A 12,836-nucleotide genomic window follows, 5' to 3' on the forward strand; every position below is an offset into this window, starting at 1 on the left:
AGGGAATGCCTTCTGGAGAAGCACTGCAGAGCTCACCATCATCACCTGCCATGGAGCCAGGGGCAGCAGTGCAGCTGTAAGCAATGGGATGTAGAGAAGTGGACAGGGTCCCACTGCTTTGCAGCACCCGCTGGTGTCCCCAGTAGACACAAGGGAAGGACACTGGCCCCCAGGGTCCATCAGGTGGGGGGCACCTGGTCACTTGGGGCAGCCCCTGAGATGGCTCCAGGCTGAGGGAGAACAGGGCTGGGGCATCTCCTGGCAGGCGTGACCAGCCGGTGGGAGGAGGGAGCCGGTCTTGCTCACGGGCTCAGGGAACAGCCGATCGCCAGCTCTGCTGCTGGGGTCAGGAAGGAATTTTCCCCTGGGGCGGATTGGCACTGGTCCCCAGGGGTTTTTTGCCTTCCTCTGAAGCACTGAGCAGGACCCCTTGTCAGGGCTCCTCCAGCCCCTCTGGGCTGCCTCACTGCCTGCTGCTGTTCGTGCACCACAAAGATGGCACCTCATGCCCTGCAGCTGGGGGGAGGAAGGCTTTTTTGCCCCCCATTGGGCTAGACAGTGTCCCTGGAGTTTTTTGCCTCCTCCGTGGTTTTGAGCATGGCCCCTTGCCAGGGCTCCTTTGGGCCCTTGTGGCTCAGGGCCTGCTTGTTATGCTCCTCAAAGGTGGGCTTCGTTCCCTGCATCCGGGGGGAGGAAACTCTCTGGACTGCCAGCTCCAGCTCCAAGGGAGGCTGTCTTCTTGTCCTCTGTAGCACTGAGCTCAGCCCCTAGTCAGGGCTCCTCTGGGCCCTGTTGGCTTGGTTCTTGCCTGCTGCTCTGGCACCTCCAAGGTGCCACTCAGGCCCTGCCTCCCTCAGGCTCTCTTGCCCATGGCAGGTTCATAGTGGGAGTGAGCTCTGCTCTCCCCTTGGCTCCATTTCCGCAGGAGTTCTTGCTTGTGTGAAACAGCCTGGAAGTGCTTGGAAGGGCTCTGGACTTGCTGCACCATCAGGAAGGAGCTGCTGCTTTTCCCCTCTGCCCGTGGGCAATACAGGCCCAGGGCAGCACTTTCAAGGGAGCGTTTTTCATGTGTCCCTGGACAAGAAGCCCAGAGGAGCAGGTTTGGGGATGCCAGAAGGAAGCTTTTGTCATCACTGGGTGCCATACTTCGGCAAATAGCCCATAGTACCACCCACCACCTCTTTCTTTTGTGTGTGGTCTGTCCAGATCCTCATCTTTCATGTTCTTGCTCTTGAAGAAACCGGGATGTCTCGGCCTCTGTTCTGGCTGCTGCTCTCTGCAGCGCTGGGACTTGCCTTTGCCAGACTACAAGGGATGTTTTTACACAACTGAAGAGTGCATCAGCCTGCTCCTGTCTTCATGACAGTGAGCACTGGCTCTCAAGTGATCTGAAAAATTAAAAGCAAATCCAGTTTCCATGTGTGTCCTTTGTGTTCTGTGTCCTTGGAAGTGGTTTTGCAGCTGAAATCCCCCTGGCACTCCGGGCTGATAACATTGTTAGGCATGGTGAGTGCATGGGATGGGATGGGATGGGATGGGATGTAAGAGGCGAATATGCTGTGTTCTGCCTGATGAGCTCTGACCTGGGTCTGAGGGTTCCATGCAGGAGAGCAGCTCTCTGCAGTGCAGGTCCCAGGCCCAGCCAAGAGACAGCAGCAGAGATGGGCACAGCTGCACCAGGGCTCGGGCAGGGACAGAAGGCCCCAGACTGAGCTGAGCCATGTCCCTGGAGCCCTTGGCAGGAGACAGTGTGGATGCAGGTCACAGGGGAGGCTGGTCCCATCCAGTGAGACCCACGACCCCCCACTCCGGATCCTGATAGAAGTAGATTTTTAACATCTTCCAAACCACAGAAAGAAAAATGTGGTCCCTCAGTGACTGTAAATAATATTTCTGTGTACATCAGTGCCCCTATTTGATTCCTTGACATGTAAAGTGCAGGCTCCTTGAAGGGTTATTCCATGCTCTTTGCAGCAAGGAAAAAGAGTCACTCCCAAGAGAAGCAGTGGTACCTGTAGGTCCCTGTGACACCATCAACACCTAACCAAAATTGGCAGCTTGGCTTCCTCTCTGCTTGCAGTTGAGTGGATGTTCATGCAGACTCAAACCGAGCTGGTGAGGTCTAAGAATACAGGCAGCCACAGTGGTGAGCACATTGCCTGTCCCTCAGAATATCAGTACCAGTGATCCTCCCAGACAGGAAAGGAGTGGCTTAAACCTGGAATTTCAGGCAAAAGGGAATGCATAATGCCTACCACTGTTGTATTGAACATCTCTGAAGTTTACATCCTCCTTAGAGAGATGGGGCTGACAGGCAGTCAGAAAAATGCATCCTTTAGGTCCAATTCAGTAAACCAAAGCAAATTAGGTGCTAATTCAGTTAGCAGTGAATATGGATCTGCTACTACTGGATATAAATCTTCAGTTATTTTATTTGTAGCTCTGAGATCCTGTACATTTCAAATTGACACTTGTTAAGGTACAGCTCCTGTCTCCCCAAAAGGGAGGTAATTTATCTATGGCACTTTGTGCACTTGGCTCGAGTACACAAACAGCATTCATGGCAGATTGGGCAGGCACTAATTCCTGCTCCACACCCAGGCCACCTGATATTATTTGACCCTGTACTTCCTCCCATCTACTATTGATTTTTCACACTCTTTAAATTTCCACAAATACCTAGTTTAAGCTGACCCGAATTAAAAATGTTATCCCAGTCAGACCAGGTCTCCCTGCATTCACCACACCAAAAATTGTTTCCAAATGTACAGCCACCTCCTGCTTACATGTTAAACATTCAAATGCAAACTGGTTTACATGAAAAATCTTCAGGCCTGTGTATAGAACACCAAGGAGCAACAGTTGGCTCCAAACTTGCCATATGTTTAACTCAGTCACTCGCCACTCACACCAGAGTTAACTCATTTCACTCACACAAACAGTTCACCAAATCTAAATACTCAGCTCCTTATGACAGTATCCAAAGGCAATACCAATCAATCAATGCCCAGAGCAGCGACTCCCAGTGGGGAATCAAACCCTGGTCTTCCTCGTGACAGGCAGGAGTTCTCCCACTGAACCACAGGGTACGCTGGTACAGAAGGGCGCAGCAAGTCTCCACGCTCACTTTGTGCTCACTGAAACGTTCACCATTCAAAGGGTGCCCCTCGTAACCAAAAAATGGACGGTGCCATGGGGTGTTTTTAGAGCAGATGACAAAACTGGACACAACACACTCCAGCCACTATAGCAAGGAGGACCCAGACACACCTTGGATTCCCATATGCAACGTTGCTACCACCTCTGGTGGGGACTCAAACCCTACCTTCCTGGAGCAAGCACCAATGCTGTTTACCTCACGTAGGATGTCTCCTCACACCTTACAGGTATCCCAAGTGTAACATGCCTGGTCCACTGATGATGGTCCTTGTGTATCCCTGCAGTCACCTGGGTGAGCAGGGCAGTCCTACCGAGAAATCTCGGGGACGGACAGACATTGTGATCCACAGCAGTGACCCACGCTGGGGCAGCTGGTGAAGAGCTGAAGCCCCGTGGGAAAGGACTCATGTTGGAGAAACCAACTAGCAAGGAACTGGCTGAAGCTCCCCATTTTCCCAGTCCCTGCCCCTCCCTGTGCCACAACAGAGGGGAAGATGGGAGTGAAATCATGACTAGAGTGAAGTCTGCTAAGAAGGGAGGGGTGGGGGAAGTGCTTTAAGATCTGGTTGCTCTTCTCATTATCCGACTCTGGTGTCACTGTGTGTGAAGTGCAGGGTAATAAATTAGAGAGTTTTCTTTCTTTCACTGCGTTGAGTCTGTTTTGTCATTGAGGCTTCAGGCCACAAATCTTTTTCAGCCCTGACACCAATTGGTTTGGGAGTTATTCCTGGACCTTTCTCAGTTTCAAAGGTGGGCTCTTGTAGAATTTGGAAATGAAGTCAGGCAATCTTAGGACTGCTCCCTCTTCTAGGAAAGGCCTGATCCCCAAGGATACTAGGGCTGCTAGTGGGCTACCTGGGGAGGTTTCATGCCAGAAACATGTCTCAGCCCACGCACATTTTGTTTGTGAGTTATTACTGGACATTTAGAATTTTCAAAGTTGGACTCAGGTAGAGCCTGAAAATTACATCAGGGACCCTTAGGACCGTTCCCTCAGCTATGAAAGCTCTGAGCCCCAAAGTTACTGAGGCTGCTTTTGGGCTACCCAACGAACTTTCAGGCTCTCCAACCTTTTGTTTGGGGACCTATTGCTGGACATTTGGCATTTTTGACTGTAGACATGGGTAGAGACAGAAAATTATGTCTGATATTATAAGACATTGTCTTGGCTAGGAATGCTCTTTGCCCCAAGGCTACCAGGGCTGCATGTGGGCTACCTGGGGAGGTTTCAGCCCAGAAACATCGTTCATCCTTCATAGATTTATTTGGGAGCTATTGCTGTATGTTTAGAATTTTTAAAGGGGGGCACTAGTAGAGCCACAAAATGATACCAGGGGCTCTTCAGACCATTCCAGTGGTTAGGAAAGCCCTGAGCTCCAAGGTTACTTGGGCTGCTAATGGGCTACCTCGGAGGGTTTCTTGCTAGGAAACTTTTTCAGCCCTTGCAAATATTGTTTTGTGACCTACAGTAAAGGTTTTGGGTTCTCCCTGTCCCTCCTTTTCTTAATAATTCTATAAATACATTAATAACAATGTTACTGGTATAAATAATAGTTCTTTAAAAATAAAGTAATATTAAGAGTAATATTAATATTTCATGGTATTGATAATTAATGATAATTATATAAATATATTAATGACAGAATGAGGGACAGGGAGAATCTCCAACGTTTATTCGACCCAGGGGGACCAATGTAATAGAGGGTGAAGAAAAGGCTGAGGAACTTAGTGCCTTTTTTGCCTCAGTCTTTAGCAGTAAGACCAGTTGTGTCCTGATAACCAGACCCCTGTGTGGAAAAATGGAGATGTGAATGGGACTGAAGCTCCCATAATCCCAGGGGAATTGGTAAGTGACCTGCTCAACCACTTAGATCTGTACAAGTCAATGGGTCTGGATAGGATACACCTGAGGGTACTGAGGGAGCTGGCAGAAGTGCTCACCAAGCCACTTTCCCTTATTTGCCAGCAGTCCTGGCTGACTAGGCTGGTTCCGCCTGACTGGAAGCTGCACATGTGACACCCATCTACAAGAAGGGACAGTAGGAGGTTCCCAGGGAACAAAATGCCTGTCAGACTGACCTCGGTGCTGGGGAAGGTGATGGAACAAATCGTCTTGAGTGACGTCATGCAGCACATGAAGGACACACAGGTGATCAGGCTCAGTCAGACTGGGTTTAGGAAAGGCAGATCGTGTGTGACCAAACTGATGTTTTTCTGTGACAAGGTGACCTGCTCTTTGGATGTGGGGAAGGCTGTGGATGTGGTCTACCTGGACTTCAGTGACACCTTCATCACTGTCTCCCTCAGCATCCTGCTGGAAAAACTAGCTGCCCAGGGATTAGATGTGTATACTCTTTGCTGGGTTAGAAACTGGCTGTACAGCCAGACCCAAACAGTTGTGGTGAAGGGGGTTAAATCCAGTTGGCAGCAGGTCACATGTGGTGATCCCCAGGGGTCAGTGCTGAGGCCAGTTCTCTTTAGTATCTTCATTAATGATCTGGCTGAGGGGATAAATTGGACCCTCCGTAAATTTGCAGATGACATCAAAGTGTGTGAGTGTTGATCTGGAAGGCAGGAAGGCTCTGCAGGGTGACTTGGACAGGCTGAAAAAAGGTCCTCCAGGGGAAATTCCTTTGAAATCTAAGGAATCACTAAGGACCCAACTAAAATCCAAGTAGTTGTAGAAGTCTTGAGTTTTATAATGAATGTTACTTGAAGAGACATGCTTGTAAGGGCTTTCTGGATGTTAATGAGCCCCATGGTGTCTTTTCTTCTCAGTCCACAGACCTCAGATACCAAGAGGAGAGTGAAGGAATGTCTCCAGAAGTTAAAGTCAGGAGTACTGCCCAAAGTGCCTTGAAGCATTAAGAGGCCCCACTGGGAGCCATTGCTGGCAGAACCTCTCCATGGGCTCATTAGAATAGACAACTATAAACAAACACAGGCACAGCACAGGCAGCTCTGATGCTGAGGACACCCTGGCTTGGTCTGATGAAGCAGAAATGCCAAGCACTGACCCCCAGCCCCTGGGCAGGAAGATCCTGACTCTCACCTGTGTCTCAGGGCTCTTCCATGGGATGTGGGGAGTGTGACACCAAGGGAAGCATAGGGTTATTACACATGGTGGCCTCTCTTTAGGTGGGTGCAAGGAGGCAATGATGCTTTATGGCCATGAGGACAATGTGTCTTCTCTGAAGCCTCTGTGGCAAGGACATCAGCTATAGCCAAGGGGTAAAGACCTCCTTTCTATCAGGCCCTTTCAGCCTGCCCAGCACCCTTGGCCATCTGCACCACAGCCCATCCCACACTTCCCCTTGCCTTGTCTAGTTCACCTACAGACTGCAGGCAACCACACCCCGTTCCTCACTGTGATTTCACTCCCTGATGTCCCTGCCTGTACTGCTTTCTCTCCCTCCTCACCAGCTGATCCTGGAAACACAAAGCTGCCAACTCATCCACACTTCCTCTGAGTGACTTTTAGCACCACAGCACTAGCCTCAGAGTGGCATTTCTTTATCCTCATGTCCACTCTGACCTTCAAAGTCACAGTTTCACATGGACTTTCTTACGTTCTTTCCACGTAGCACAAGGTGGGCTTTCTCTCAGCCTCCATTCCCCAGGCTAAAGACGCCCTGGGTCTCTCAGCCTCTGACCTTCAAAGCTGCAGATTTGCTGTTGTGCTGGAACCTGTTGTGGTTTCACTCCAGCCAAGCACCACACAGGTGTTCCCTCTCTAAGAGGATGTGTTTGGAAATTGAGGAAGGGGAAAGGGAGGGAAAAGGAAATCAAAACAACCCAAACCTCTTGAATTGGGATAAGGACCGTTTACTGGGACAGTAGAGAGAGAGAAACAACAGTAGGACTTTGTAGCAAAATATACAAAACTGGTGATGCACAATGCAGTTTCTTGCTGAACTGAACAGCTCAGACCTCACAGCTCAGAGCTGTCCTGAAACTAGACAGTACCCAAACCCACTTGTCCTGAAGGGGTAGCCTCTTTCTCCCACAAGCCTCTCATCATCTGCTGTGCATGACGTAATTGACATGGAACACCCTCTCTGACCAGGTTGGGTCACCTGTCCTGGCTGTTTTCCTTCCCAGCTCCCTGGGTGCCCACCGCCCTCTCTTTAGCACACCAGCATGAACAACTGAAAAGTCCTTGATTGGTTGGACACAATGAAATCATCCCTGTGTTATCAGCACTGCTGTCATCTGAACTCCCAAACACAGCGTTCCACCCGCTGCTAGAAAGAAACCAGCCCACCTTTGTAGACAACAAGTGCAACACAACGGTGGGCTCACTGCTGCAGTCATACAGTATGGATGATCCTGTTGGTCAGTTATGGTCAGCTGGGCCTGTTCTGTCCCCTTCCAGGTACTTGTGCACTCCCAGTTGACTTATTTCTGGAGCAGAATCAGAAAAAAGGCCTTGATGCTGTGCAAGGCCAGCTCAGCAAGGAACTAGCACATTAATATAGACTTTTTTGCTTATAAATCCAAACCACAGAACTACAGGGACACCATTATGAAACTTAATTCCATTCCAGCAAAAATAACACCAGGAATAGAAGATCTGGCAGAAGAGCTGGCAGCTGTGCTTGCCAAACCCCTTTCCATCATCTACCAGGAATCCTGGCAGACTGGGGAAGTTCAACTCGACTGGAGGCTGGCAGATGTTACCCCCATACATAAGAACAGCCGGAAGGAGGATCCAGGGAACTCCAGGCCTGTCAGTCTGACCTCAGTCCCGGGGAAGATCATGGAGAGGGTCATCTTGGGAGCTGTCATGCAGCACATGCATGATGGCCAGGGGATCAGGCCTTGTCAACATGGGTTTACAAAAGGTAGATCCTGTCAAACTAACCTGATCTCCTTCTATGACAAGCTGACCAGCTTAATGGACAAGGGGAAGGCTGTGGATGTGTCTGCCTGGACTTCAGGAAAGTCTTTGACACGGTTTCTCACAGCATTCTGACTGAGAAACTGGCTGCCACTGGCCTGGACAGGTGGAACCTCAGCTGGGTTTAAAACTGGCTGGATGGCCGGGCCAAAGGGGGGTGGTGAATGGAACCAAATCCAGCTGGAGGCCGGTCATGAGTGGCGTCCCCAGGGCTCAGTCCTGGGTCCAGTTCTGTTCAACATCTTTATCAATGACCTGGATGAAGGGATTGAACGCTTCCTAAGTAAGTTTGCAGATGACACTAAGATGGAAGGAAGTGTTGATCTCCCTGAGGGTAGGGAGGCTCTTCAGAGGCATCTGAACAGACCGAACTGATGGGCTGAGACCAACAGGATGAGGTTTAACAAGGACAAGTGCAGAGTGCTGCACATGGGACAGAACAACCCCATGCAGAGCTACAGGCTTGGGGGAGACTAGCTGGAGAGCTGTCAGGCAGAGAAGGACCTGGGGGTGTTGGGTGACTGCAGACTGAATATGAGCCAACAGTGTGCCCGGGCAGCCAAGAAGGCCAATGGCATCTTGGCTTGTATCAAAAACAGTGTGGCCAGTAGATCTGGGGAGGTAATTGTTCCCCTGTACTCGGCAGTGGTGAGGTCACACCTTGAGTACTGTGTGCAGTTCTGGGCTCCCCACCATAAAAAGGACATTGAGGTCCTTGAGCAAGTGCAGAGAAGGGCAACCAGGCTGGGGAAGGGGTGGGAAGGCAAATCCTATGAGGAACAGCTGAGGGAGCTGGGGATGTTTAGCCTGGAGAAGAGGAGGCTGAGGGGAGACCTTCTCCCCACCTACAACTACCTGAAGGGAGGTTGTAGAGAGGTGGGTGATGGTCTCTTCAGCCAGGTGACAGGAGATAGAACAAGGGGAAATGGCATGAAGCTGTGCCAGGGCAGGTTTAGATTGGGTATTGGAACAGGCTGCCCAGGGAGGGGGTTGAGTCACCATCCCTGGATGTGTTCAAAAAAAGGGTAGATAAGGTACTTAGAGATCTGGTTTATATTAGGATGGGAATGGTTGGACTTGATGATCTTCAAAGGTCTCTTCCAACCTTGTGATTCTGTGATTCTGTGATAGATGGGACATTTTCCAAATCTCTGAAGCTCAGAGAGCTGAGCGGAGGTGGAAACCTGTTGAGAAAAGTGAAGTGCACACATCCAGCCAGCTTGCTTATAAGGTGTCCTTACGCATGGTGGTACCATCAGAAGAGGTGGAAACACCTGAGTGATGGGGAAGATGAAAGGGACAGATTGGCAGTAATCCAGGTACAGGGTAAGGTTTTTATTCTGCTATCAACTGTACCAATCCTGGAAATTCACATTCTGTCCTGGATGGAAAGCATGGCCATTTCAGTCATGTGCTAGTAAATTGTAGTCAATATGCAGTGTCAGGGTCACACAAGACAACAGCAGGAATGGGATGAACGTGGACACTGTTATTATAGCCCAGCCAAACTGGAACAAAAGCAACCACAACTACAGAAGGAACAAAATATAGACTGGCCATACGGTGAGTTACATGGTCAGTGATATTTAAAGGGTCACACAAGACCTGGACATACATCATTAGGAATGGGATGAACATGAAACCTTATTACAGCTGAGACAAAACAGAAACTGAAAGAAACCTCCGACAACTAAAACCTACTAAATAGAGACTGGTCCTAATGTGAGTTACATGGACAGTGATATGCAGAAGACGATGAAAAGTCTGTTGCTGCTTAGAAACATCCAGTCCTCAGTTTCCACATGGCATCCTTGAGCTCCTGGTTCCTCATGCTGTAGATGAGGGGGTTCACTGCTGGTGGAAACACCGAGTACAGAAATGATGCTACCAGGTCAAGAATTAGGGAGGAGATGGTGGGGGGCTTCAGGTAGGAAAATATGGCAGTGCTGACAAACAGGGAGACCACAGCCAGGTGAGGGAGGCAGGTGGAAAAAGCTTTGTGCTGTCCCTGCTGCGAGGGGATCCTCAGCACAGCCCTGAAGATCTGCACATAGGACACCACAATGAACACAAAACACCCAAAACCTACACAGATAGCAACCACAATGAGTCCAGTTTCCCTGAGGTAGGCATCTGAGCAGGAGAGCTTGAGGATCTGGGGGATTTCACAGAAGAACTGGTCAACAGCATTGCCATGGCAGAGGGGGAGTGTAAACGTACTGGCTGTGTGCAGCACAGCATTGAGAAAGCCACTGGCCCAGGCAGCTGCTGCCATGTGGACACAAGCTCTGCTGCCCAGGAGGGTCCCGTAGTGCAGGGGGTGGCAGATGGCAACGTAGCGGTCATAGGCCATGACAGTGAGAATATAGTACTCTGTGAAGATCAAAAATAGGAAGAAAAAGAGTTGAGCCACACATCCTGTGTAGGAAATGGCCCTGGTGTCCCACAAGGAATTGGCCATGGCTTTGGGAACAGTGGTGGAGATGTAGGCAAGGTCAATAACAGAGAGGTTGAGGAGGAAGAAGTACATGGGGGTGTGGAGGTGGTGGTCACAGGCTATGGTGATGCTGATGAGGCCATTGCCCAGGAGAGCAGCCAGGTAGATGCCCAGGAAGAGCCAGAAGTGCAAGAGCTGCAGCTGCTGTGTGTCTGCAAAGGGCAGGAGGAGGAACTGGCTGATGGAGCTGCTGCTGTTGGACATCTGCTGCCATCAAGTGTGGAGACCTGTCCAAGAAGGAAAAGGGAGTTAAAAGCTAGGGAACTTTGTTTTGAGTACAATAACTTGTAATTCTTAGAGCATAGCCTCATATTGACTCTCTGTATTCAGGAAGACTTTTGGCAGGTCCCTTTTGTGAGCTCTGCTTTGTGCTGGCTTGAGTGTGCCACTGCTGGGAGGAGGGTCAGCTGTGGCTCTCAAGAACTCAGTCCTGCCTGGCAGCAGTCAGTAAATAGAAGGATGGTGTGATCTCAGACTAAATCCCCTGTGGATTGGAATGAGCTTCTCAGCACTGTCACTCCAGTTTCAGCCGAGGGCAGAGCAGAGCTTTGGTGCTTTGGTTTTCTCCTCACTGCAACTGGGGAGTGTTTCTTCTGTCAGAACTGCCTGACATTGCTGCTGCAGTGCCAGTGAAACCTTCCCCTGTGTGCAGAGTGGGGAGAGCTGCTCTGTCCGTCAGCCCTGGTCTTAGCTGCCCTGTGCTGGACGCTCTGTGATCACACCCTGGTGTTCCCCGTAGAATGAACTGGACCCTGTAGAGAGCTGATGAATCCAGTCTCCCAGGGCAGAGCTCCAAAGCCCTCCTGCGGTCTCATTCTACCCAAGGAGGATCTCAGCTCCCCACTCCCAGCCAGGGACACCCAGGGCTCAGTGCAGCTGCCCACACACAGGTGATGAGTGGCATTGCCACGGCCTCTGCGCTGAGATGTCTCCTGCATGGGGCTCCTCTCTGGGGCACAAGAGTCCCTGGGAGAGCAGTGCCAATGTGGGAGGCAGCCTGCAGCCCAGCAGGAGCCTCATGAAATCCTCATTCCTACAGATGTGTGTCCTGAAGTGAGGGTCAGCTCAGTGCTAGCCCCATCAATGGACGTGCTCAGAGCCCCAGCCAATGGTGAGAGAAAGGCAGCAAGGATAGGAGGGGAAACAGTGACAAATGCTGCAGCCCAAACTGGAAGGACAGGGACAGACAGACAGACAGGCACTCAGGAGTTTCTCCTCAAGGGGTTTAGGTTACCAAAGAGAAGACTCCTCCTGAAACCCTGGATCTCTTGTTGCAGAGTCTGTGCTGGGTGGGAGAAACCAGGAATTTGCTGTATGAAACTGTCTGCACTGTGCAGGATGTCAGGGAGGTTCCAAATCTCCACTGTCAGGGCATTTCTGGGAGCAGCTCCTCCTCCCTCCCTGAAAATGTCTCTGCTGCCTGGAGCTGTCCCTACAGATGCTTCTCTTTGCCCATGTCACCTCCTGCTCTGTGCTCACAGACCTCATCCAACCTGTCCTTGCTCTCAGCTCTGCTCTGCAGACCCTTCTTGGCATCAGGGCACTGCCCCAGGGAACCTCTGTGTGTGCAGGGCTCAGCCCAGGCTCCAACATCTTCATGAGAATCAAGTTTTCACTGCATATTCTCAAGGGGAGAAATAAGTTCTCATCTACCACACTCAGCACAGCCCACAGGAGAGGAAAAGTCAAAGCAAAGACTCTGCCTTTGGAGAAATATTCTCTTTGGCATTTCTCAAGGATCAGCTCTGGCTGGGAGCAAAGCTGACCCAGGCAGCACTTTCTGCACCCTGGCAGCAGCAGAGTCCCTGCCCCAGCACACAGACCCCTGCGTCACAAGGACCCTGCTCGCAAGGACAGCCCTGGCCACCCCTCAGCCGTGCCCAGGAGAAGACAGCTGTCCTGCCCTGTCCTTCTGATAGGGCAGAAGAGCATCGCTTCCATGCAGCACCTTCTTGTCCTATGGAGAATCTATCTTCCTGACACACCCTACACAATGTCCCATGCCCCAGCTTTAGGAGATCCCTCCAGGAACAGAACCTGCATTGCCCTGCACCCACAGACATACCACGGAGATACTCACAGGTAAAGTGCTGAGGATATTTCTCCTCCAATGAGCTCTCAGCATCTGGCAGCTCTCTCAACCTCTCAGGTCTCCCCTTGGTGCCTACAGGCAGTGTCCCCAGCCCTGTGTGCTTGGCAGAGGAGCTACTCTGTGGCAGAGCTGTCCCTCATCATTGCTGTAATGTTTCATCAGCTCCCACTGTCCCAGGAGTCCAGCCC

At 50.7% G+C, this 12,836-nt stretch overlaps 1 protein-coding gene across 1 annotated transcript; it reads right to left on the reverse strand.

The window, feature by feature from the left end:
* Nucleotides 1-9,833: 9,833 nt before the first annotated feature.
* LOC311198341 (olfactory receptor 14C36-like) lies at nucleotides 9,834-10,760 on the reverse strand (the record flags this gene model as incomplete). Its single annotated transcript, XM_084272263.1, has 1 exon — nucleotides 9,834-10,760. The coding sequence occupies one exon, from the start codon at nucleotides 10,758-10,760 to the stop codon at nucleotides 9,834-9,836; it is 927 nt and encodes a 308-aa protein (XP_084128389.1).
* Nucleotides 10,761-12,836: the final 2,076 nt, after the last annotated feature.

Source organism: Gallinula chloropus (genome assembly GCF_964237585.1).
Source record: "Gallinula chloropus genome assembly, chromosome: 17".
Classification (NCBI taxonomy): domain Eukaryota; kingdom Metazoa; phylum Chordata; class Aves; order Gruiformes; family Rallidae; genus Gallinula; species Gallinula chloropus.